The sequence below is a fragment of the Xiphias gladius genome, chromosome 4 (genome assembly GCF_016859285.1).
Source record: "Xiphias gladius isolate SHS-SW01 ecotype Sanya breed wild chromosome 4, ASM1685928v1, whole genome shotgun sequence".
Taxonomy (NCBI): Eukaryota; Metazoa; Chordata; class Actinopteri; order Istiophoriformes; family Xiphiidae; genus Xiphias; species Xiphias gladius.
Genome location: NC_053403.1, coordinates 24,864,306 through 24,890,946, shown reverse-complemented (window position 1 = coordinate 24,890,946; position 26,641 = coordinate 24,864,306). Strand labels below are relative to the sequence as shown.

General features: G+C 41.7%; 2 protein-coding genes across 4 annotated transcripts; one reads left to right on the top strand and one right to left on the bottom strand.

Moving 5' to 3' along the window:
- Nucleotides 1-1,193: 1,193 nt before the first annotated feature.
- On the bottom strand, nt 1,194-8,002 carry ginm1 (glycoprotein integral membrane 1). 2 transcript variants are annotated; one of them, XM_040126003.1, is made up of 8 exons: nt 7,823-8,002; nt 7,582-7,653; nt 7,367-7,466; nt 6,851-7,005; nt 6,213-6,372; nt 5,886-6,118; nt 4,447-4,610; nt 1,194-4,344 (listed from the first exon to the last, which is right to left on the bottom strand). In XM_040126003.1, the coding sequence occupies exons 1-8, from the start codon at nt 7,910-7,912 to the stop codon at nt 4,245-4,247; spliced, it is 1,074 nt and encodes a 357-aa protein (XP_039981937.1). In that variant the 5' UTR covers nt 7,913-8,002; the 3' UTR covers nt 1,194-4,244. The 2 variants fall into 2 exon arrangements, with proteins under 2 accessions (XP_039981937.1, XP_039981938.1); XM_040126004.1 differs by having other exon boundaries at nt 5,886-6,115; nt 7,823-7,998.
- Nucleotides 7,968-21,282, top strand: ppil4 (peptidylprolyl isomerase (cyclophilin)-like 4). Of its 2 annotated transcripts, none has more exons than XM_040126001.1 (13): nt 7,968-8,103; nt 8,415-8,482; nt 9,769-9,833; nt 9,932-10,049; nt 10,498-10,640; nt 10,855-10,951; nt 11,624-11,740; nt 11,835-11,959; nt 12,134-12,200; nt 13,266-13,377; nt 13,569-13,665; nt 13,836-13,968; nt 20,860-21,282. In XM_040126001.1, exons 1-13 carry the CDS (start codon nt 8,034-8,036, stop codon nt 21,064-21,066), a joined length of 1,419 nt encoding a protein of 472 aa, XP_039981935.1. In that variant the 5' UTR covers nt 7,968-8,033; the 3' UTR covers nt 21,067-21,282. The 2 variants fall into 2 exon arrangements, with proteins under 2 accessions (XP_039981935.1, XP_039981936.1); XM_040126002.1 differs by having other exon boundaries at nt 20,820-20,882.
- Nucleotides 21,283-26,641: the final 5,359 nt, after the last annotated feature.

Genomic DNA, 26,641 nt, shown 5'->3' with positions numbered 1-26,641 from the left:
CTTTGACTTGTAATCACTGTTAGAGGTTCAGGTCTATGAGCATACAAACACAAACAGATTTTCTAAGAGCAAAAAAAAAAAAAATTAACTGCAAGTATTTGAAAAAGTTAGAGGTCGCTTGTTACCAATGTTTGTCCAACATTGCTCAAACACTCATACTATATTTTTGGTTTTGTCGGCCATAGTTCTTGCTGGGGAGTATTTAGAGCATGGAGCTTAACAGGATGATGCTTCACTCACAACTCAAATCCGGTTCATTTTACCCTGCTCTCAGTTTGTGCACAAAGGGAGAGCAACCCGCTCTGCCAATATTGAGCAATGGAAACTGTTCACATATGAAACAATACCAATTGTGTCCCCAAAAGATAGACTATGCTCATAATTCTGTCCTACATGCTCTCACAGCTTGTTACTTGCCTACATTATCTGCATCTGCACTCTTAAACCTTCACTTGCAGAGTAACTGCCATTTTGTTGTTTTCCTAAATGTAGATTCATCAGTCATTTTCTCCCGTAAAAATATATCTAGAGCCTCACCAATACAAAATATTTGAGGCTTGATAATAGTGAGTTAAAAACAGTATATATGTTTTGTTTTTGCTTTCCAGTGCGTAGAAACATTTGGTTATTAAAGAAGTGTGAGCTGAGCGGGACTTTTACGGTTGAAAAAGGAAAAAGTCACTGCTCTCTGGTGGAGACACTTTGTAAATTCAAGCATACGGTACCTTTGGCACTTCCATACTGCAATTGTTGGTTACATGCTAGCTGACATACACTAATACCGATTTGAGTGATTAGCTCATACTGGCCAATTTATTGGTCTAGCTGGAATTGTAGCTCCTACACTCAGTACGCCTCGGACAACCCTGAGTAAAACGCTTGTAATTTGGCCTTGTTTGAGGGTAGAACCAAAGTCCAACGAGAGCTGGATCGATTCTTCGGTCTCCGATGTCCAGGGGGAAAGTCAGTATGTGAGCTATTATTCTTTTGTAGTGTTAGATTAGGGACTGGTGTTACTGAGGAGGTTTCTGCTCGGTCAGCAGATATTTGAAAACAATGTTAGAAGTGTTCACGATGTGCACACTCCGCCTGCATAACCACAATAATCAGACGATACATAAATGTAATGGTCATAAGGAAACCCTTCAGTCAGCAGAATTTCAGACCCAATTTTTGCACGCAAACATCTCAAATTAAAACAGATCTGTTTTGTTTATTCTTCAACACATTTGAATTCATGCCTGGCACATTATTCGCCTTACAGGCTCATTTAGTTTCATTGTTGTGGTGAGTGTATCAATGTGGAACTTGAGGCATACACTTTACAGGTTGACTTCTTTCGAGTGGTCATGCAGTTTCCTGGTTTCAATGTATAACCTGTCGATAGAACAGCAAACTGCATCACTAGCTAGACTACACATGCACCTTCTGCTAACGCAGCACACCATGCATCCTGCAGCTTAACTGAACCCTGGGGAGACACAAAGTCTGTCAATTGGGTTCTGAAATAACACAAAAACCATGTTGACACTTGCTGAGTTTTGAATTAATAAAACCCATTAGAACCTGCCTTGCGCTCAGTCTGCTTGGTCCCTCACACACGGCCTGCTGGGAGTGTCATCTCAGTCAGTCATTGTGATTTAGCACAACAAGGATCATCCATGCAGGTTTCAGTCCAGTTTTCCAAGTGCAGATTCCTTCCCTACAATAATTTACACTTTGAACGTGTGGTCACGTCTTGTGCAGACACTGTATTTTACATTGTTACAGTCATAGCAGTAATTAGTCTTCCACATTTAGAGTGCATAGACAATCTGAACAACATCACTTACATTCTCCAATATTAGCACAAGGAAGCCACACACCAAATCAACCAGAGTAAAATAATTAATAATCCCTCCCTTTAGGGATAGAAGCCCCGAGACGGCCGCCGAGGCACTATGAGGAATGACAATCAACACATTGACCCCGTTACAAGGGAGGTGCTCTTTTCAGTGGTGGCGTTCAGATCCAGGGGGACACCATCACAGAATGTGCAGACACAAGATTCATAACAACATTTTCCAGACACAAGGATCTTGTGCAGATGAAACATTAGCGTACTTCATCAGAGCTACCTGTGGCAACAGATTCAAATACGATTGCTGTAAGAACTCATCTGTCATCTTCACCTACAGGACGACAGACCAGTAGACACAACCAGTCTCATATTGAATAAATGCATTTCGAATAAAGTCATTGTAGTGCATTCGCAGCCTTACGAGTTTTCTTCGCTGATTTGTTTTCAGCAGTGGGGTACAAATCTGGAGAAAAAAATCTAATGTGATAAAAACATGTGACATGTACAGTACTGCTACATATAGAAAGTCTTCTCAGTGAAAACTCACTGGGTGCAGTTTGTTCATATTCATTTGTTAAACCTGCAGTATTTAAATCTGCTTCCCTAAGCCGGTGTCTGTTCTGGCCTGCGTTGCTAAGTTTTGGTGACATGACAACAAAAAACTAAAAAAACCTTGACAAAACAGTATAGCTATGACGCTTTCTCATCAGTAAATCAAGTTTCTTTTCTTGTCATGGAACAGCAGATGCTCAAACTTCCATTTTTACTGAGCACTTTGTGGATTTCTCGTCCATGCTGGCTTAAAGGAATAGTTCCACATTTTAGGAGATACACTTATTTCCTTTCTTGCTTTGTGTTGGATGAAAGGATCAAGTCCTGACTTCCTGGAGCTTTCACCTTTTCGTTGAAATTCAAACTTCCATTCGAATGCGGGGGAAAAATGAATATTTAATCTGTGATGACTTGTTTGAATTCAAAACTTACAATCAATAAGTACAACAGACCATCTGAAGTAGTTTGCCCAGTGTTCCAGCAGAGGGCGCTCTTACTATTCACTGCCACCTTGAGCTATTGCATGTGCCACTGACCTATCAGTCAGTAAACTAAGCTAATGAATAAAAATGAAGAAGGACGCAAAGCCAAGCGGACTGGATGATCACAACACTGAACATCTGAGAAGCAGCAGGTGGAAGCATTTTGGCTTCTATACTCTTTACCCACAGAGAGAAGGCTGACTGTCTTACTCCACAACCACGACCAAGTGGCTGCAGCGCAGTTGTAGGACACCGCGTGGGGGAATACGAAGGCTATGCTGAAGGGCAAGACGCTCTCTCTGACTGCCATCAGATGGACATCACCGGCCACATGGTCACAGCTCGCTGTAGCTCAGACTCAAGCTTCACATCACGGGTTGCGTTCACATTAATTGGAATGAATTAAATGTTCGTTCAGGTTTGTTTGAACTTGATTTTTGAAAAAGCAACAGCCTGCCTTGGTGGCCTCATTCTAAGACGAGCCACCGCGCCCAGCCACGAAATCATCCGGGGCACAACCACCCATAAAAGTTGTCATTTTTACACTTCTGTTTTTGTACAGATTAAAAAAAAACAACAACAGAAAAAACAAGATATATCATGCAGGCTAGCTGTTTCCCTCTTTTTCCAGTCTTTATGCTAAGCTAAGCTAAAAGGCTTCCGGCTGGATCTCGATAGGAGAATGGTATCGGTCTTCTCATCTAACTCTCAAAGGGAATAAGCGTATTTCACAAAAATGTGTCACTATGCCTTTAAAAGGTGAGCGTCAAAGCTCAAAGCTATTGATCATAACACATGATCTCCATAAGGAACCGCTACTAAATAGACCTTGAGGTGAGAGTGACATTCCAAAAAAAATGCTAGTAAAGACTCACTTGTTACTGAGATAGTTACTTTTAAAGACAAGTAACGAGGTGCAGTCATCGGTGGCTTAAGAAAAGTGACTTTTCACAAACTCGTCTGATTTTCTGTGCCAATGATGAGCTGAATGCACAGATGCCGGTAAAGACGCTGCTAGTTTTCTAATACTCCAACCTGAAAGAGCGGACCTTTAATCTGACAGCTCTCAGCTGACATCCCCCCATGTGAACTTGAGGTTCAGATTTAAACCCCTCACTTTCTTTTCCACTCTGATCGTGTGACCAAATCTGAGGGATCGACATGGACTAGCATTAAACCAGCAAACTGAGTTTAGCCGAGTGGATGGCTTTAAACCTCCCCCTGTTCCATGGCTAATGTGCTTAGGGGGTAAACTGAAGTGAAAAGCTAGTGGTTCTCTAATCTGAATTTGAACTAGGGACAAAACCAGGGTTAAAGAATAAACAAGAACAAAGTGAAAACAATGGAACTGGCAATGAGTCAATCCTCCTTCAAGGCTTCCTGTCTTCTCCCTCTGCTTCTGTCTCTATGCTGCCCAACAGCTTCTCATCCTCCGGCATTAGAGTGACAGGGTGTAGGTGAAAAATGTGCCTATAAGGAGAGAGGAGACAAAAGGTCAGCATGGATAAGTGCACCTTCTGGATATTCCAGCGGGTTATCCGTTCACTCGTACCCTCAGTGAAACAAACTCACTTGTGTTCGCACGCTGGGAAGAACATGTCCAAGATCTTGACTATGACCGCTGATCCGACAACACCGATCACCACCACCCACATAACCAGGAAGAAGACGGGCAGGGACTCGGAGCAAAAGCGCCTCAGACGCTCCCTCACTTGCTCCACCCACTGACACATGGCCTGAGGACGGGATGGACACAGGGACATGAGCACCGCTGCTAGCTGCTACCACACATATTGCATATACAGCGTTTCCGAGCAAAATCAGAAGGCGTGCGTGTACACGTAAAGGGCCGAACACAAACCAGGATGACTAACGGGGAGCTTGTGCGTCATACAATGGGAAATGCTGGACCCCATCTGATCCCAACACATGGATTTTGGTTTCCTCTGACTAAAGAACGGGCTACCAGCGTCCGTCAGGCTTCTTCTCATGATCTTTGTGTTTGTGTTTTCAATGGTAAATTTTGAGTCATTTAACATTTTTGTGATACTGCACAGGGGTGTACTCAGTTTTGTTGTAGAGTGTTTCTGGTCTCTGGTATGAATTTTGATGGTCAACAGCAGGATATTCATACACACCAACAGTCTTTTTTTTTTTCAATGCCAACATTATTTGTTGCTCTCACTTGCCAGCTGATGGTTTCGGGACGCGCTGGTGTAATTTCCCACTACCTGTAGAGCTTACCTTGTGCAGTCTGTGTTAGTCTTAACGCTGATGCTTGCTGCCGTTTCTCACTGTAATTCTATGTGTCTTGTTAGCTAGCCAGAGCCCAACACAATAACCTCTGAAGAGTAATTTTACTGGTTTCCAGCAAGTTCAGTGATTTTTAAATACTAAAAGTGTCCATATATAAGCTATCATGACATCGCGGCAGTGACTTTTTAACCCCATTGCTGTGCACGCATCCTCAATTGATAATGAATGGGAAATCCGTCTATACATGCAGCAAGTACTTAAAAGGACAATATTGTGTTGGTGGAATATTATTTTTCTGTCAAGATTTGGCCAATTGTTAAAATGGATTTTCCGACTTCTTTAAGCTCCCTGATTCTGACATTGGCGCTGCCACTGACCTTTATTTTCACCGGGGCGCTATTGTGAGCTATGACAAACTTTGACAGCATTCCTTTAATACGCCTGCATATCCAAAAAATGGAACCTCCATCTGCAGAGTGCTACAATGGAGCACAAGCGTGACGTACTAGCCAATGCTGGAGGACAAATACTGGATGTTCTTTGACAGCTACAGAAAACAGTAAACCCATTTCACCGCATCCCCAAAAATAAACGGACTTTCTTGTCCCGCGTTTGTTCCGACTGACCCCCGACAGCCTGTTTTGGGGTTCCAGAAACGGTGTCATTTTCTGTGTCGACTTTCCTCCTGAAAGGGCTAGATACCTCCGAGGCAGTATGTATGTCATCGACTAGGTCTAGCATCAGACTTTGCTTACAGAGTAAGATGATGTAAATTCTTTGGGCGGGGTTTCCATCTGAATCTGATCCGGCTGGCTCGGCTCTCGGTCATCAAATTCATCATCGTATCTGACATCGTTCAGCAGGTCAGGGTCCATTCGCAGAGGAGTCTCTGGGAGCTTTCCAGGAGCTGCAGTCTCTTCCTGGGTGGTGTCTGTGTGTTTCAGGGGGTACTGGCTGGTGGTCTGAGAGATCAGCTGATCTTCATCTGCTTTAAAAAGTGTGGAAAATATACGAAAACAATACGCTCCAGGGTTATCTGCATAATAATAATTAAGATCGGAAAAAGCACCATGTTTTCATACTTCTTCTAGGATTTGGTGGATCTGTGACGACCACGTCATTCTCCCTGGGCACCCTGAAGATCTCACTGTGTCCAATGGGGTAGATGTTGGTAAACTGAGCCAGCTTCTGGAAATCTGGGCTCATGAGTATCTTCACCTCACACATGTCCGGCTGCTGGACCTAAAGGATTCAAACCCAAATGGTGTGAAATCATATGTTAGAAACACAAGATATTACTCTATTTGAGTACTATCCGTCATGTAGTAAAAAGGCAAAATAAGACAAAGCAGTCTGCTGTAAAATGATGGATGATGTTGGCTAAGATCAGAACATGAATAAACACAGAACGCTTAAGTGATGCTGCAGACTCATCAGTTACACGTTGAACTGACATGTCAATGTGGAGCAACTGGAACCAAGTTTTCTAATACGGGACCCCGAGCTTAATAAAATGCATTGTGGTTTTTCTTAAACTATACAAATGTTTTTCATATGGAACACCGTCTAACAACTTATTAAAATGCACTGATATCCAGGGTTTAGAAAATAATTTCACAGTATTGTTGAGGGTTGTGAGTTTTGAGGTATTATATTGTTTAAAACTGTATCATGGTGAAGTGTGACATTAGAACCCAGAGGATTCCAAAAAGGTGCCTACCTCTTTGCCCTCCATCTCTATTACTTCGCTGAACACCTGCAGAGCCACCACCTCCTCTGAGTCGCTGTATAGCCGGTTCTGGCTCACCATCACCCGGGTGACCGTGGACACCAGGTCCCCGGATTCAAACTCCCTGCTCCCATTGCCACTGTCCACTGGAAAGATTGGCAAGCTCGTGTCATTTCTCCGACAGTTTACATTTGAAATTTTAGGGATGCCCCTTCAGCTCCTAAACCATCGGTTTACAAATCCATCAATTAAACAGCAATAACTTATCAATAAAAAATGTGATGATAAATTAGACCTTGCAGTCATTACTCAAGTTACTCCAGTGTTTTAGATGAAACAATTAGACATACATGTCAAAGCTCTGACAATAAAAATCACTGGATTTTTAACTGTAGAAACAAGAACCACTGATCTGTAACAGCTGAGCCACGTCTTTAAATCAGAGCCTTCCTTCTAGCTCACTTAATCAGAACCGGTGATCGTCCCAGCGAGGTGGGGGAAACTCACAGAGAAGTGCTTGACAGTTGAACCTGGTGACCCCTGACAGTTCAACTGGGATTTCATTGACCAACACCTGCTCCTCGCCCACCGAGATGTTTAAATTTATCTGAAGGAGAAATAACAGCGTTGAGAACGAGCGGAGCTGTGGGATTTCGCTACAAACAGGAAAGGACACGCCTCGGCGTGGATCTTTGCGTGCTAAGTTGGCGTATACTGTCCACCTGCAAGTTGTTGGCATCCTGCAACTGTGTGTCCGCCAATGTGCCCGCTGTCACGTTAATCAGGATGTTTTCCTACAGGTATTGATGATCAAAAAGGACAGGAAAAGACAACACAAAGAGACGTCATCGGGTGACAACACAATGTCTGCCAGTCAGGATATCCCTCCGACGGTAAGCTAACGCTACGCTAACATCAACCTCATCACATTAGATCGGTATTTGCCGCTGCTCTGGGTCTTACCGTATTCGGCTGCCTGGGCGACGACTCTGCGAACGTTACTGAAGCAAAAAGAAGAACTACAACATGGGCTGCTGGCCCTGTCATTTCCATTTTGTGTTGACTTAGCTTGCCAGCAGCAAAATCGCTGTGAAAAACACTGAACGAGACATATGAACTGCGCAGGTCTGCGGGATTTTCCCGGCGCTGTTCTCGCGAGATCAGGAACGTCAGCATGGCGGTGCTCCTTGAAACGACACTGGGCGATATTGTAATTGATTTGTTTACAGACGAAAGGCCTAAAAGTAAGAGGGGAGAAAAAAGCCATTCTCACATACCAGCAGCTAATTTCGTCTACTTGTTGTTAGTCGATTAAGCTAGCAAGCTGAACTACAGAATAAGGGGGTGCTAGCTAAGGCGGTTAGCTTGTTTGCCTCTTTTCATTTGCTCATTTAACATTAGCTAGCTAGTTAATTCACCAACAGCAACAAAACCAACACAAACCATTACTTCGCCTTAATTTCTTAACGCTGAAATTGACGCAAAATGACATTAAGGATCTGCTCAGTGATGAGTGTCAGTTTAACCTAAACCTCTGTGCTCTTTTCGTCTGCAGCTTGCCTCAACTTTCTGAAATTATGCAAGATAAAATACTACAACTACTGCCTCATCCACAATGTTCAGGTAAGATAAATGGTCTCTTGCAAAGTTATGTAACGGAGCTGGGAATCAGTCATGGCAAAAAAACTCATCTGGACTCGCCTGAGGACGGCGATATAGTCACAGACGAGATATGTTCAACTCTGAAGATTCAGGCCACAGTTGATTCATGTTCATGTTCATGTTCATTCAGATGCCCTGGGCTTCTAAACTATGTAGAGCCCAAAAGTCACATCTTGGCATTCAGACACATTTTTAACACTTTAATTTCACTTAGAGCATTTAACTATGCAAGTTAAGTAAAAGGTAGAGAAATAACGTAGACTAGGGTATAAGATCCGCACAAGGGGACAGAGTACAGTATACAGACAGAATAGAATGCAGAATTTATTTTTGCTGCAGACTGTACATCCAAAGTTAGTGTGTCCCCTGAGCCATACATACGTTCCATATAAAAACAACAGGCAGCAGAAACCTTGCAGAGATGCCATGCGGTGGCCGGGAACGGCAAGGACAATTATGAGACCGAGTTCAGTTCTTTAATGGCGCTCGGGTAGAAACTATTCAGGAGTCTGTAGGTGCGGGTCTTGATAGACCTGTAGCGCCTTCCGGAGGGCAACGGAGTAAAGAGGTGGTGGCCTGGGGGATATGAGTCCTCGATGATGATTGTGGCCCGTCGTAGACATCGGGTTCTGTATATGTTCTCTAGTGGAGGTAGCTGAGTGTTGGTGGTTCTCCACCAAAAAACGGAATAGTTGTGAAAGCTGAGAATCAGTATAGATATTGTTTGCTTTGGGTACTTGTACCAAGTTCATATCAATAATCTAGAAACACAATTGCCACCAATATTGTAATGCAGCGGGCCCTTATGCACTTTACCATTAGTGCAAAGCCGTTTTAACCACAGTAATCATCTGCAGTGTCAAACAGAGATTCATGTGTGCAAAGATAATTTCACTTGGCCTGTGTGGAGAACACATGGGCCTTAAAGTAGGTTCTTGGGTTCTTATTGTATACACATGTTGTTTGAATCTTCTGTGACTGCGTTTGCATTGCTTTTCCTCTCAAATAGTTCCTCTAGCTTTGACTGACTTTGAGTTCATGGTCCTCATGTCTAGATTTGTCCTGTTACAGCAAAAGACAGTTTTTGTAAAAAAAAAAAAAAAATGTATGTTAAGAGTTGATACTAAAGATCTTCGCTGTTCAGTTTCAGGCTCTGGTGAAGATACTGTGCTTTCCTGATTTCTCTAACCAGCTTTGAATCTGTGTTAGACCTGCTATATGTAACAATGTGTTTGTCTCCTCTTCAGAGAGACTTCATTGTGCAGACTGGAGATCCCACTGGTACTGGCCGTGGTGGAGAGTCTATCTATAGGTCAGTCATCTGCTTCACCACTGTGTTGTTTTTGATTGTTTGTCTGTTTTTTTTTGACCCCACATCTGACCAGATTTTCTCTTTCTGTTTGTGATTAGCAAACTCTACGGGGACCAGGCCCGCTTTTTTGATGCGGAGAAAGCGCCACGCATCAAACACAGAAAGAATGGGACCGTATCCATGGTGAACAATGGAAATGATCAGCATGGTTCTCAGGTGAATAACATGAACATTCACATTGATGTTTTCCCTGCAGTTGCCACAAGCTTCCAGATCAGACGCAGCAGAAAACACTGCCCTGTCCTTTCTTAGTTATTCTAGTTGGATGGCGTCTCTTGATAAACCAAGTTAAAAATAACTTGGTTTGTCATGTATAGTAGTCTTCTGATCAGCTGCAGAAACCCTAGACCATCCTCATGATTTCAAACTGAAATCCTGGCTATGTCCACTATAGAAACGCCACACTTGCCAAACATCTGATAATGTTTTATCATATTATTTTGAACTGTGTACTCCCTGTCTGGTCTTTGGTGTGATAGATCTTACAACAAGTGGTGTACATTGTTTTTGGGTTTGTTTGGGTTTTCTTTCCCCATATGTTGTATTTTGAAGTCGAAATTTCCCTGCAGGATGTAATTAATCTGTGCGTGTTCATGTCCTTTAGTTCCTTATTACCACTGGTGAGAACCTGGACTACCTGGATGGAGTCCATACTGTGTTTGGGGAAGTTACAGAAGGCATTGATGTCTTGGCCAAAATCAACGAGACCTTTGTTGACAAGGACTTTGTCCCATTTCAGGATATCAGGTGAGGAGGATGAATTGCATATCTAGAGTATGGGCACTTGTGTTACCGGGGTCAGCGATGTGACTCACACTTGACCAACAAAAATGCACTTTGGATTAAATATCACCTCAATAAAGTGTTGTCATTCAATGTTGCATTTGTTGTCATTTCTCAGAAAAAAAACTCAGAGCAATGGATTTTACAATATTGAGAAAAGAATGCAATTTTTCTTCAGGATAAATCACACGGTCATCCTGGAAGACCCGTTTGATGACCCTCCTGACCTGCCGGTCCCTGATCGATCACCGGAGCCCACCAAAGAGCAGCTTGATGTGAGTACGCTGCCACCGTCTGACACGTTACAGGGGAGCACCACTGAATGAATACATCAAAGTCTGTATACAGGTGTTCAGGAGCACTGCCGCATAGTGGAGCTGTGTGCAATCTGATAAATGTCCTCAACTGATGTCACATTGCTTGAGGCTGAAGACTACAAGTTTGACAATGAAAATAATCTGGGGGTGTGGAGTTACGGGCCCCTGACACATACAGATTCAAAATGCTGGGACAGCTTAGGTTCCATTAGCTACTACCAGCATAACAGACCTCAGTCTCCAACCTTGCGGTCAGTGGTCAAGTTGCATTGTGGGTAATGTAGGCGCCGGTTTTCGACAAGGAAGAAGAATGTGAGGAATAAAAAAGACAGTGTCTCTGGTTCTGCTGCATCGGTTTTGATTATTTATTTATTTTATTTTTTTCTTTTTTTTAACTGTCCATTGTGATTGAGATGAGTACAAGTTAAACTGGTGGAATACTCTTTTAAGAAAAGGTCTAAACGTTCCTGCATGTCAATATAAGGCTACTAAACAGTTACCTCAGGTTGCCCAAAAACAGATATTCAGTCCAAGCCAAGATGATGCATGCTCTGAAAACCTTAAATGGATGATAAAGATGAAGAGGAAAATGCATACGATAAATGTAATTACAGTATATACTCTTTGCAGAGTGGCAGAATCGGAGCGGACGAAGTGATTGACGATACGGACGGGAAAGGGGCCGAAGAGCTCGAGGAGAGGCTGAAGGAGAAAGAGGCCAAGACCCAGGCCATTCTGCTGGAGATGGTGAGAAGAACAAATCTGCTCTCAGCTCTCTGCTCAAGATGCCAAAGATGCAGCATGAGACTTTTCGACAACATTCTGTCCCGCATTCCTCCAGGTCGGTGACCTCCCTGACGCAAATGTGAAGCCTCCGGAGAACGTGCTGTTTGTGTGCAAACTCAACCCGGTGACCACAGACGAGGATCTGGAAATCATCTTCTCCCGCTTCGGGTCCATAAAAAGGTGACACTAACCTCCAGGTCGTACATAATGGTAGTTTGTTTTCTAATAATGCTGCTTTGCTTATACAAGTTGGTTATGTGGAAATTTTATATATGCTGTCATTTGGCTTTAGCTCCTTATTATGTTTTGACCATACCCGCTAATAGATTTTTCATGATACTCTGTTCTGTGTAGCTGTGAGATCATCAGAGACTGGAAAACTGGGGATTCGCTCTGTTACGCTTTTATCGAGTTTGAAAAGGTGAGCATCTTATATGTCGATATGACATACACTATCTGAATAAACTTTTTATGTGTACAGGTGCTACACTTCTGTATGTGGGGATGTGGTTACAGTTTAAAGGAATAGTTCAAAATTTTGGGCAAGATGCTTACTCGCTTTCCTTTCGCCGTCTTTTCCTTGCGAGAGTGAGTTGAGGAAGATCAATATCAGTCTCATGTCTCTGCTGAAAGTACAGAGCTGGAGTCAGAACACGGTTAGCCTTGCCTAGCATGAAGATTGTTAGCGGGAGTTCCGACCAAAATCAGGCCTGTGTTAAAACGATGCAAGGGTCTGCAGTGGTGAGAGCATGTTGTTTCAGGTACCGATGAGGCGTGATAAACAATCCAGGAAGGCCAGGTTATGTAACAGATCCATGACACCAAAATACTGAACAGCAGTATATAATACTATGATGAAGGATTTTTATAACTCTGAACCGTTTTTCACAGGGGCAATTATTTTATGTTTCATAATGAATTAGAATAATCTAGTCTTGATGACACAAAAGCAAAGAATAATTTTGAGCCGCGTTCAAAGAAGAAGGCCTCTCCGGAAATGGGATAGCGTATAGTATAGTATCAAAATTGATAGTTTTGGACAATTTGAAGTGCAGTGCACAAGTGAACCATTAGAGGGCTCTGAGAAGATTGCTGTAGATTAAATGTGTTTTTACTCAGACTTCTACCAGGGACACCAGAAGTAATAATAAAGTAAATCGATGAAATATAATGAATTCACCTTGTAAAGGAGCCAAAAAGCTGTCCTTGTGAATGTAAAAGATAAAGGGCAGCCAAGGGGTTTTCCACATGAGGAGCAGGAGCGCATTTCATTCAAATACTGGGGCCTACGGCTACAGACAGCTGCCTCTTTATATATATTATCAGCAGTTAGTACGTACTTTTTAAACTCTTGTTTTACATAGCGGGCTGACCGTGTCAGACCGAACAAGGAGGCTTCCCCTCGCATTAGTGTGATGAAAGCACTCCACATTTACTTCTATTCCACTTATTTTCTTACCTCCTTTTATGCTTTCTCTATCGGCAGCAAGAGGATTGTGAAAAGGCCTATTTCAAAATGGACAATGTGCTCATTGATGACCGACGCATTCACGTGGACTTCAGCCAGTCAGTCGCAAAGATCAAATGGAAAGGGAAAGGTACTCGCACTTTAGCCTTTGTGTTTTCTGTGTTTTGAATATTTCTATTTGTGTTCTGCAGGGTGAACGTGTTGTGCCAATGTAAACCCCGTTTCTGTATTCAGTGTTGTTGTCCTCCTTATCATGAGTTAACCCTGACACTGCGTTACACAAGCAGAGATCTTATAGTCATGACCTTCTCTGTTCCCGAGGTGGGAAGTATACGAAAGACGACTTTAAAGCCTATGAGAAGGACGTGGAGAACCGATCCAAACTGGCTCTCAAGGATCAAGTGAAGCCTAAACAAGAGTATCCTTGTGTGTTAATAGGCTGTAATCTAATTTTCCAGTTTACCACTTAACATCATATCATATCACTCTGAAATATTTAATAGCCGCTGTGTCCATGAACCTTTTTTCTACTGTTTGATTTGGCAAACTTTCTCAACTTTCTGGAGATTTCCTTAATTGTCCCAAAAGTTCCAAGTATGACCTGCTAATTGAGGAGGAACAGGAGACGACGAGCCATTGGCACTCGGAGAAGAAGCACAAGGAAAAGAGGCACCATCATCATTCGGATGATGACGACAGCCGGAAGTCCAAAAAACACAAGGTATCTTCACTGTATAGCCCCTTTCACACATTTCCTTTACTCTCTACATGCCCTGAGCCAACACAGCCATACTGTGATATTGTGTTTTGTTGTGACTTTGATAGAACTATGAGGACAGAGTAAATGGCTGTACATTTTTGTCGCTGCTTTTGCAGCAGGGAACGATACCATCTAAACGGGCTTGGTGGTTGGAGTTGTTGGAGTCAGTTCAGCTTTCACACAGCCGCCCCACACTACGCTGCCGTATGAGCCTGTAAATTATCTCATGTTTTACCCGTCAAATCTTTAAATCTCTATGTTCATTATCTTAACATCAGATTTCCAAACAGTCAGAAGGTAAAGTGTGTCCTGGCTCGGTTATAAAATCTGGGCTGCTCACAGCTCTGTTAGCCCAACACCCAGTCTCACTGGACGGCAGTGGAGGGGGTTTTAACAGTGTCTGGTTCAGAAGTTGTTTAGAAAATTCACTGACAGTCAGCCCCGGAGACGAGAATGTCGGAGCAGCCAACAGACACGAGTCGTGCTGCACTGTTTCTATCCCCCGAATCTATTTCCATCAAAGTTAGTTTTGCGGTTCATCATTTTTTGACAAGACTCTTTGTATAGTTCTGAACTTGCAATGCTGTTGTCCTAGCAGCTAAAAGACTTGGGGTCTTCTGAACTGATGCAAATTTGATTCAAGGCGCTTGACTTCTTTGACTTCTTGCTTGTGCAGCTGTAACTTGTAAGTCTGTCATGTGGTCATGTGTCACTGGCCCAGTGTCAGTGCTGGAAACGTTAGATGAGAGCAGCGACTGACGCACAAAACTACCACTAAGATTAAATGTCCTTCTCTGAGAATAACTAATAATAATTAATCCTGATGCATGATGAATAATGGTGGATGACTATTTTCTTACTTCATGGGCTACTTGGGAGATTTTGGTATTGTGTGTATATAGTAACATTTTTAAAACACACAGCATTCCCGTACTGATCTGGACGTCGATTAACAGTGGTAGAAGCTTCGAAGCGTCGAGGCATTCGGGTCAGCCCTGGTAATCTTAGGACAAGACTCGGTGTGTTACTTTACAGCCTGCCATGCTGTTACCATTCACTGCCGTATGTACAATGATGCAGCTGAAAAGAGAGCGTGCAGTGATTCAACTACCAAAATGGGGTTTGACTCTGGGCTTTTCAACCTATAATTCAAATCATCAGTGTTTAGGGGACAGACATACTTCACATAGCTTCTCCTCTCTTTAGGCTTCAGCAGTTCATAAAAAGTTCCTTCTGTGTTGAAACTGGTTCTCTCACAATGGCAGATGCTGACTGTTGTGTTTGCCACTCATGGTTTGGTAATTAATGTAGCAGCCATGCAGAGCAATATCACATGATTAAATGTCTATTGATTCCTGGCTGACGTTTGCTGAATATAAATATGCATTTTCAGAGTCGCTTTGAAAAGGTTCTTGGTAGTTTTTAAAGTGAAAATATTACACAAAGCTCTCTCACTCTGTCTAATGAACTTGTCAATCACACATCAGAGGAAGCACCTAGGAAGGAGCAGGACTCTATATTCAGGGCTTTTCCTCACGGTCATGAAACCATTAATTCAACAACTGAGCATTTGAATCGGGAAATAAAGATGACCAAAATGAAATAAAGAAAAAGTTAGAACCGGGAAGCAATTTACATTAGTCACCAGCATTTTTTTTTACATTTACTTGCTCATAATTCACGATTTTGAAACTGACATGCCATCAGTAGTTTAAGATTGTTTAGTAAACAGTTGCAGTTAATTGTTTTTTTTGACAGAAACCAAGTTATTCACACATACACAGACAGACACACTGGACAAGCCTTCTTCCAAGAAGCAGGTTTACTGATTTATCTGGATTATTATTGAGTAACTCCTCCGGAAATGTGTAAAAATAACTCAGTAAACCTGACTCTTTGAACAGGTCCCTGCATGCGCAAATGTTCCCACTTGAGCACACAAGCAGTCTCCACCTTGCTGTCTCCCAAGTTCAGCCAGAGAAGTAGTGGAAATTGCTATTAATTTACTGAATATGTAAAAGGCTAAAATTGTATTTATTCATCTTCTTTTGTACTTTTGTGTTTTATAAGTTAGATCACAGTAGAAATACAGACAGGAAATGGTAGAGAGAGAGGGCTATGACAAATAATAAAGGACCCCGCCTAGAATCGAACCGGGGACACGGCACACAAATGGACACACGCCACATTCATTAAACACACTGGGTCTACGCCTGGTGTATGAAACGTCCTATACAAATAAATTTGACTGAATGAGCAATTTAATAATTAGTAGCTGGAATCATAATTTCTTATGCAAAAGGAAATAGAATTAATTAAACCACCTCAGAAATGAAAGGTCATCCATCATCCGTTAGTACAAATAAATCAATTAATGTCACACTCGACACACCTTCAGTCAGGTCTCTCTCATTTAATAGAAACCCACTTGTAGCAAAAATTGCCAGGTTTATAGCACATGAGCAAAATGCTATCTGACCATCCGATCTTCAGTTCAGATAGGATATAAATCCCGCTTAAGAATCTAAATATCTAAAGCGCCCAGAACCTTTGCGCAGTACTGTGCGTCATTGAAAAGACCACATCATATGGCATCAGATAGTGAGAAACATGAGCGATGCAATATGTCAGACAGTGTATATACAGCTAGGTCATTAAGTATTGGGAAAGTGACACAATTTTTGTAATTTTGCCTCTATTAAACCACCACAGTGGATTTGAAAAGAAGCCATCAAGATGTTATTGAAGTTTAGACTTTCAGCTTTAATTCGAGGAGTTCAACTAAAATATCACATTAACGGATTAGGAATTACAGTTGTACCTTGTGATAAACCCTCTGTATTTTCATTCATGAAGGTGTTTCTTGATTGTACACTTTGACAATGATACGCCTGCCTCCTCCAGATTGTTCTTGACCTGGCTAGATGTTGTGAAGGGGTTTTTCTTCACCAAGGAAAGAATTCTGTGATCTTCCTTGGTCTTCCAGGCCTTTTGGTGTTGCTGAGCTCACCAGTTCATTCCTTCTTTTTAATATTTCACCAAATTGTTGATGTGACCACTCCTAAAGTTTCTGCCATCTGCCTGATAGGTTTGTTTTGTTTTTTCAGCCTAATCATGGCCTCCTTCACTTGCATCCCAAATGCAAATTCAAAACTTGGAATCAGCTCCAGACCATTTATCTAGTTAATTTGTCATGAAATTAAAAAACACACCACACCTGGCCTTGAAACTGATTGTCAGCCTATTGTCCAATTACTTTTGAGCCTCTGAAAATGAGGGACTAAGTATAAAAATGGCAGTAATTCCTAAACAGTTAGTGAGATATTTTAGTTAAACTCCTTGAATTAAAGCTGAAAGTCAACACTTCAAATCCATTGTGGTGGTGTACAGAGGCAAAACTTTCATAAATTGTCACTGTCCAAATACTTATGGACCTAACTGTATGAGATACCTTTCACATTTACAGGTGATGACTATTAAATGGCAGTTTTATTACGTTAACATAAGAGCCCCACCCAGCACAAGACCAGCTCCAGAGATGGTCAGTCAGCTTGCCTGAAGTGTTCAGGCCTTTTCTCTCTGCTCCTTACTGTAAAAAATACAGCAGAGAACTGCCTCCTCGATACAGCGGAATCATTTGTGAGCTTCCTGCCCCTGGAAGGTGAGGAGAAGAATTTAACTTCTATTCTGGATTTTACAGGGAGACCAGCGTAGAAAAGCTAACACAGGAGAAATGTGATCTCTTTTCATGGTTCCTGTCAGTACTGGTGCTGCAGCGTTCTGGATCAGCTGGAGGGTATTTAGAAACATGTTGGGGCAGTTTGATAATAAGGGATTACAATAATCCAGCTGGGACGTAACAAAAGCATGGACTAGTTTTTCTGCATCTTTTTGAGAAAGATGGCGCCTGATTTTTGCAATGTTATGCAGGTGAAAAAAGGCAGCGCTTCCATTCAGTTTTATTTATATAGCCCCAAATCATAACATACATTATCTCAAGGCACTTTACAAAGTAAGGTCAAGACCTGACAACATTAGAGAGAGAAACCCAACAGTGTATATAACGTTTGACTGCACTTATAAAGCGCTTCTCTAGTCTTATCGAACACTCAGAGCACTTTGCACCACTGCTACATTCACCCATTCAAACAAACACTCATACGATGCTCTTTTCTATACATACTGCACTTTCTACACACACACACACACACACACACACACAGATGATACATCGGTGGCAATTTAGGATTCAGTATCTTGCCCAAAGACACTTCGACATGCAGACTGGAAGAGCCGGGGATCGAACCACCGACCTACTGGTTAGTGGACGACCAGCTCTAGCACCTGAGCCACAGCTTAATAATGATACCAGGAGTCATATTAGCAGCATACTAGTCCCAGTTTATTATGTGTGTTTCCTTGCTCCTCTTGTTAATTTGATATTTGCCCTACCAATATTGATTTTCTTCCTGATTCTTTTATCTATGCTGCCTTTTGTTGTTTCAAACACTCGTGTAAACCCAGTTTTGAAAGAGGAAGCTTGGAACTCTGACAGCTGACTGGTTGGAGCTCCTTTAAACAAACTCCAGTGAGTTTGCTGATTTGCCCTGTGTTTAAAGTCAGGACTCGTTATTTCCTCATTCTGACCCATCCTTCAAAATCGGAGTTTCTAATCGGCAAGTCAGGGAAGCATTGTGGACACTCACGCTCTGGCGCGATGTTAAATGAATATGGCAACACTTCATGCATATTGTAGGCTTTTAAAAAAGCATTCTAAAGACAACCTCTAGCATGTAATGTCATCTCCTTTTCAGTACTTCATTGAAACCATAAGCTTAACAAGCCACATGCACTTGATTAATGTGCTCATCATGACAACCATTACTTCTGTCATGCTGTTATACAGGACATGTCTTTTGCAACCTTGACTGATAATGTTATCCAACTATGGCTTCAAGCACCATACATTCTTTGAGAGCTGTTAGGTGGAGCACTGACTTATAATTATGAGATGGTATGTCTTTATTATGTATCCCATAATTGTTAGATACTGTCTTATCAGACGTAGGTGTCAGACCTGTATTTGAATAGGGCCCATATGCTCTTTAAGGAGCTGAGGAGGAAAAAAAACCCATATGACAGCATTAAAATCAGTAGTAGTTGCCAATAAATACAGAACAACACACAAAGGAAATAGTAGGTACCATAGTCCCATGAAATTGTTATCATTACGTCCATTTCTTCCTATGTGGTGTATTCCCGGTTCAATCAGGATGTCGGGGCAGTTATTTTGACTCGCCGTTGTAGGAAAAGCAAAGGTGTTACTAATGTCGTGGCACAGGCAGCACTGGTAAAAATACTTTGTTGTATGATCTCGAGGATTTAATTACCACTAAGCTTTTTGACTGCGGTTATAGGCCACAACATATACTGAATGCCATGGTTGCCAAGAACAAGAAGGGATGAAGGCCTTACTTGAACCCCTGCAGTGGCTTCAATTCCCCTGCACGCCACTATGTCAACTGGGTGGGTGGTCCAGCACACTCAGGACCAATTCTGACACTAATAATATTAGCAGATGGCTCTATTCTCCGTGTCCCAGCAAGCGTCGACAGTGTGATTTCCCTCCACGTCTTTTTATGCACATTTTTATTTGAGGGGAAAAAAAAAACCCCAGGCAGAAATACTCTTGGCAGAGGTGGAAAAGTTGGTGATTCAATTAAAAACAAAATGTGACAAAGTGAAATGGAAACAGGATTAGTGAATAAATGATGACAAACGTGAAGCGTGTGACTTAAACGTCCACTGAAGAGAAAGAAAGGCAGGCGCTGAAGACCAAAACATCAGGTCTGTGTGGAGACTAACTTTCCTCAGATATCAAGAAAAAAACCAAAATGCTATATTTCCTCGTGTTTTCCAGGTGGCTAGCAGTCATTTGAGGTGTGACTGGTGCACTTTTAATTACGTCATCTTGCGTACCCTTCTTCTGCCGTGGTTGAATGGCACCGCACAAGACAATTAGCTCCAACAGCTATTTATCTCCACAAACCATCTCCTAGCATTCCCATAACAGTAGTGTATGTAAACACACATTGATTCATATTTTCTTTTGCTGATTTTCTGGAAAGTCTGTTCAAATTTGATTGGATGAGGCATTTGTGCATTGTGGAAATATGCATCATTTTCGCATCATTTTGGACCATTATCATTACAATATTTTATTTATTATATTGAGCTCATCATCTTTTTGAGCAACATTATTCTTGGCAGTTTGACAGATTTCTCTCCAAGGCTCATTTATGACGTAAAGATGTCAGGAGACTCTTAAGAGCTTGTTTTCACTCATAACAAATTTATTTCCTCTTTGGCAGCAGAACATGATACACCAGACTTCAGAAACTCTTGCAGGTTAAACTGGAATAACCAAACACTTTCAAGGCTGATCAACTCCGAAAGACCCACTATAGACGGACTCAAAAACAATCACTAGCCTAGCAACATAGGAAGGCCACAGATAACCCATAATGCAACACTCTGTGATAGACCGTAGTTACACTGGTGCTCTCTCCATTCAAAAAGAATGAATGAATGAACACATAATTGTCTAGTCCTGAAATATAAGACAACCCCCACTTTTGTGACGAAAAGTGTACAATGATTTGGTTCCCTGTCAGTCCATGTGATTTATCTCTACTTGCTTTGTTTTTAATAAGACAGTGTTAACATACCCTCAATAAAGGAGGAGTAAAGGGTATAGTTTTGAACGCAACCTTATTCCGATTATCTTTGCAGATTGTTGTATTTCTAAACAGTCTCTAGGTCACGCTCTCACGTCTTCTCTCGCATGTCCAGGACGGTGAGGAGAGCCGGCGAGACAGAAAAATGGGCCGCCAGCGCTCCCGCTCCCGTTCCCGCTCCAGAGACAGGGATCGCAAACACAGCAAGTCCCGGGTCAAACATGGAAAAGAGGGACGGAACAAAGGCCACAGCTACAAGGACAGGAGTCGCAGCCACTCCCCGAAGAGGTCCAAGGATAAAGAGAGGAGTAGATACAGATGAGGGCGGGTGGGGAAGAAAGGAGCTTCACCTTATTATTACTGAATATCTTTGTAACACAGGAGAGTGGAGCCGAAGCTCCTGAGCTCTATTCAATCACATGACCTTGACTTTTAGAAAAAAATGAAATTCTCACGTCCTTGTCACATTGTCTTGAAGAACAGGAATGCTTTGAGAAATGTTTTGTATGTGTGTATTAAAAATATTCCATATAAGGTGACAGTTTAATGGTTTTTATCAGTTCTTTATTTAATTTGAATACCACGACAGACTTCCCCATCGAAATGTTATTTACTCCCTCTGCACCTTCCTGTGCAGCGTGTAACAGGAAGCTCTTACACACTGCACAGGTTGGAACAAAGTTGTAGATGATTGTCTTCACCTTTTGACTTTAGTTTCTAACAGGTGGGTTTGTTTTTTTTTGTTTGTTTTTTTTTACATTCAACAAGTGCGGGTATGGAAAATTGCTAGATGGAGTGTGTCTCCAGAGTGCTGAGGGAATTCACTGGTGTCTCCCTCCACCCACCTCATAGAGCTGGGGTTTTACAGTATCTCCACATGTCATTACTCAAATCAAAGCTAATGTTACTCTGCCTGCAAGTTCAAGGCAAATAGAGCAATGGTTTAGGTGTGAGGTGGTAACCACATGCAACCTAAAGTAATCTTAGAACTGATCTGAACCTGAAATAAAGCACTGTCTGGGAGAGTGCTGTCTACATTGAACAGTTGTCCTTGTCTGCTTGTTGTAATGGTTCTGGAACAAGCAGAAACAGAATCAGGAAAAAAAGCTACATCCAAAGAAAATTTCCCTGTGCTTGCTGAAAGAAACAGTTGAAGTTTCTACTGAAAGAAGTTGAAATAGAAGCTAACGTGGAAGCAGTTGTGAGACATGACTGCCATTGAAATATCAGTTGACCTGTACGTTGTAAAAGTGGTTGAAATCTTAGTGGGCTATGTAAGCAGCGGTGGCACTTCAAATGCCAGCTGAAGAGTAAAAATCCCTCACTTCACACGGAACAGGTGAAAGCAGGTGAAGTGTAAGCGATGAAAGCGATTGAACTTGAAATTTCAGGCGTATGTTGATAAGACCGTTGGATCGCTCTGAGCCGAGGCTTCCATCAGGGTCTGATGTCCACAAAAACTGTGAAAGCTATGAAAAAGGTGAACTAATGTGATGAAGTTCAAAGGACACTGCAACAACTCCGTGCAATACGCAAAAATGTAAACATCTGAAAAGAAAAAAGTTCATGTGTGATGTGATTGCAGAAAAAATACAAAAGCTTAACTCATCTGGTTAAGTCCAAAGAGTGGAGAGTGGTCTAAAGTTTGACATTTAAAAGAAGAAAGCTACGGTAGGAGCATACACTGTTGCAGGTGGGCACACACACCAATTACATGGGATGCCAGACTGGAAAAAACACTAAGCATTTGAACTTCTATAAATAAATAAAAAAACGTGGTTCAAACTGAGAACCGTGCGATCTCACGGAGGACAGACATCTTCAGTGTTTTCATATTGAAGTCACTTTCTGGTTACTTTGTTTACACTGGTTATAGATATAATGTTAGGCTGTTAATGATCTAATCTTACATTTCTGTTCATGATTACGGCATCACCATCGGATGAGTTGGTAACAATTAAATAATACTAGTTAGTGGCTGAGTGATAAGTGACTGAAACGTTTGTCCAGGATGAGTTCACTTTAAATTGTTTTCCCTTAGGCCTTATAGGCCCGTAGGTGCAAGGATTAACCTTTGGTTCTTCAGTCATAGCGAATTCAACCTCAAGCTCAAACACTTCCATCGTCCATTGTTGGAATACGTCATTCATAAGAAAGAGTTGTCACACGATGTTTTGAATTTCCCGAAAAGACATAGTTGCTTTGTGGGTGGAGGGGAGGTGACTGTGTGTGGTGAGCTGAAATGGAAAGAAGTCTTCCGGAGTGAAGCTGTAAGAACTGAAAGGTGACAACTCCGAGCAGAGAGGAAAAAAAGGGTTGCACAGCTTCACTCCCACAGGGGGAGGCCTGATAGAGACTTCCCCAGCCGCCTACGATGCACGCCCACCTATTTGTCACACACCATGATAATGACTGGCTGTTTCTAAATTAAACACAAGTGCAGTAAGAAAGGTTCAGCAAGCGGTGGTGTTTGCCAGTGACTTTCGGTGACGTTACTCAATGCTGAGTGTTTACCAGACACAAAAGATCCAGTAATATTTTGAGTCGTGAATGTGTTAGGAACGAAGGAGCAGGATTCGGCGTGCAGGCACATATTGAACCAAAGCCGAGGTGTTTGACAAACTCTCCCGTGTGTGTGGGTTAGCATTGGTCCCTGCTGTTTTGCTCTCTTACCCGTTTCATCAGTGTGTTTATGTGAGGAAAGCAAGCCTGTGAAATGAACTGTTGCTTTAAGCTGTCCTGTAAGAGCTTTCGCACACTCCTGTTAGTACAAATTCCTAACAGAGATTAGGGTCATACACACATACCTTCAGTTATACATTCACTAATGCAAACAGATGCTGTAGGCGTACTGTATAAGAGTCATAAAGCAGTGTTCTCTCTCCCTTTATCTCATCGGGAAGATCTATAGTTCTCGCACTGATATTCTATAGGCAAGGGAACGGTACAGAGAAAATGTGAGCATACGCTTTACAGCAAATGTTTTATTTTTAATGGTAAAAAATGTCATTCATACTTATGTTTGTGCCCATTGATCTTTTATGGAAAGCACAAAAACTGTTAGTAACTCAATCACATTTAGCAGGATGCAGATTTTGTATAATATTGGACTTCATTGCAGTTCACATTTGACTAGTTTACCACCTGTTAGCCAAAATAGAATAGCAAACTGGAAAACGCAACATTTGTAAGAAATTGCGAACCTTCCTGTTTCCACTGAAAATTGCAGATGTAAACACGATAAATGGGGTGAAATATGTAAAATGTCAAGTCGTTGCTTTTTAATTTTATGAGTTACAGCTGAAGTTGATACACTGAAAGGGTTTTAAGTATCTAATCAAGTGTCAACCATGAAACCACTCGACATGTCAGTTGAACTCTATGCACTGAAAGGAGCTGAAATCAGTAGAAGCGTAAGCTGTGGAAGCAGTTGAAATTTCAGTTTCAAATGTAAGCACTGTAGGCACTGCTGTGGGCTCAGTGCCTGCTTTCTGAAACTTCAACAGTTTCAGAAAGCACTATAATGATCATATGCGATCATTCCATACAAAATTATATTTACAATATATACTTCCCTGTATACACACTCACTGAGCACTTTATTAGGAACACCTGTATACCTGCTTATTCATGCAGTTATCCAATCAGCCAATTATGTGGCAGCAGTTCATAAAATCCTTCATATGCAGGTCAGGAGCTTCAGTTCATGTTCACATCAAACGTCAGAATGAGGAGAAAATAAATGTGATCTCAGTGACTTTGACCGTGACACGACTGTTGGTGCCAGATTGGCTGGTTTGAGTGTTTCTGAAACTGCTGATCTCCTGGGATTTTCACACACAACAGTCTTTACTCAGAATGGAGCCAAAAGCAAAAAAGCACCCAGTGAGCAGCAGCTCTGAGGACGGAAACACTTTGTTGATGAGAAAGGTCAGAGAGGTCACGAAGATCGGAGGCTGTTTGAGAGAAAAGGGAAGTCGCACCCAGTATTAGTCTGGTGTTCCTAATAAAGTGTTCACTGAGTGTACATTACCCTCATATACAAAAATTTAGGGTTATGTTGACATAGTGCACACAGTCTGTTTGATTACTCCATGTATGAACACAGTCAGCAAACACAGAAAGTATAGGGATTTATTATTAATCCATAATAAAGATCACATCCATTGATGTAATCATTTCAACTGGCAAAACAGTTGCACTTATGATTAAATGATATGAATTTCTGGTTGGTTGGTTGGTTGCAGAAACAAATCATCCCTTACTCTTATCTGCTGTAACTCTTCCTCATTTAACACAGTGTACATACAAAGGAAAAACAGATATGGTTTTAATCACAAGCACCGTATGTCATCTCAGGAAAAAAAACCTGTGAGTGATGCCTCTCATTACTGTCTGTGACGGTGCACAATCTCCAATGTATCTGGAGGAAGACACGCCTCATTGTTGTTCCAGTTTTGGGATTTGGCAGCCCTTTCTTTTAAGTAATAACGACGTATAGAGAAATTCCCATACTTTATTGAAGTAAAAGATTATGAAAATAGTCCGCCACGAGTAAGAGCCCCACACTCAAACTTTACCTGAGTAAAAGTGCAGAAGTAAAATGTGCCTAAATGCCTAAAATCCTTATGGAACGTGTGTGTGAAGTGATACTGATATCACTGAAACTGGTTAAAATGGCGACCGAGCCACAGGCGTGTTTCAACTAATCTTTAAGATGGCTGAATTGTTTACTGGAAACACAGTCCTGCCTAATGCTGGCAAAGTCAGAGATGTCTTCTAAGTTACTACTTACGAATATGAACGTTTTCTTCTTTTTAGCTGATGTCCACAGCAGCATATTACTGCCACCATGACAAAACAAGACCACGAGTCTACGACCTTGTCAACGGCTCTTTGAGGCTAGCGTCAGCATGCTAACAAGCTGATGGTGACCATGCTAAAATTCCGATGTTCGGCAGGTTTGATGTTTAGAATAGCCTCTAACTGTTGGCAGCATTTTGTAATTAGCAGTGAAAAAGCTGAGGCTAATGGAACTTTTGTGCCAATCCAACGTGTAGATGTGAGGATATTAAACTGGGGGAGTTTAATATCCTGGGGGGACCAGCAATGTCTGCACAAAATTTCATCCCAATCCATCCAACAGTTGTTGAGATAATTTGGTCTGGAGGTGGTGGACACAACAACAACAACAACAACAACAATCCCTAGAGCCACGCTCCTAGCTAGGCTAGAACTGAGTCAATATTTCTAGCTTATGTAGGCTACAGTGTCCTCTCTGTCTTTAGGCATCGACTGGATTTTTTTCTGGCCACAACATTATGGAAGTTTACTGTCATAACTACGTGCTAACTTATCATGCTGTAAGAGGCATTTCTTATCATGTGTTAAGTCAGTATGTCATTACAACAGCAAACTGTCTTATTGTAACCAGGTACCATGGTATTGCTCAGTGACCAGAAAGCTTTGGTCACTGATAAAGGATAAAATGACGTATTGTTATAAAGAAGTTCAGTTGAAATTCATGAATCTGCTGTTCAGTAACATCACGGAAAGTCTGTCATTTTAACATAAAAATATCTTCCTTCTTTTTTTCTTTTTGCTATTGCAGCAATATATTACTGGAGATTTTCCTTCACATTGTCATATACAGTGAACTGTACCTGTCTTTAAATGTCATCTCATGGTGAACCTCTAAGTAAAAAATTCCAATTAGCTATTTCACTACAGCTTCTTTACAGTCCTGCCGCTCCCATAAGATCAAACTGCCTTTTTTTCTTTCTCTCGCACACACACACACACACACACAAACTGATAGCCTATTTGCTCTTTTTTTTTACATGCCCAGCATCCTGATTAGATAAAGGGCGAACATCAAAAAAAACCCAAAACAAACA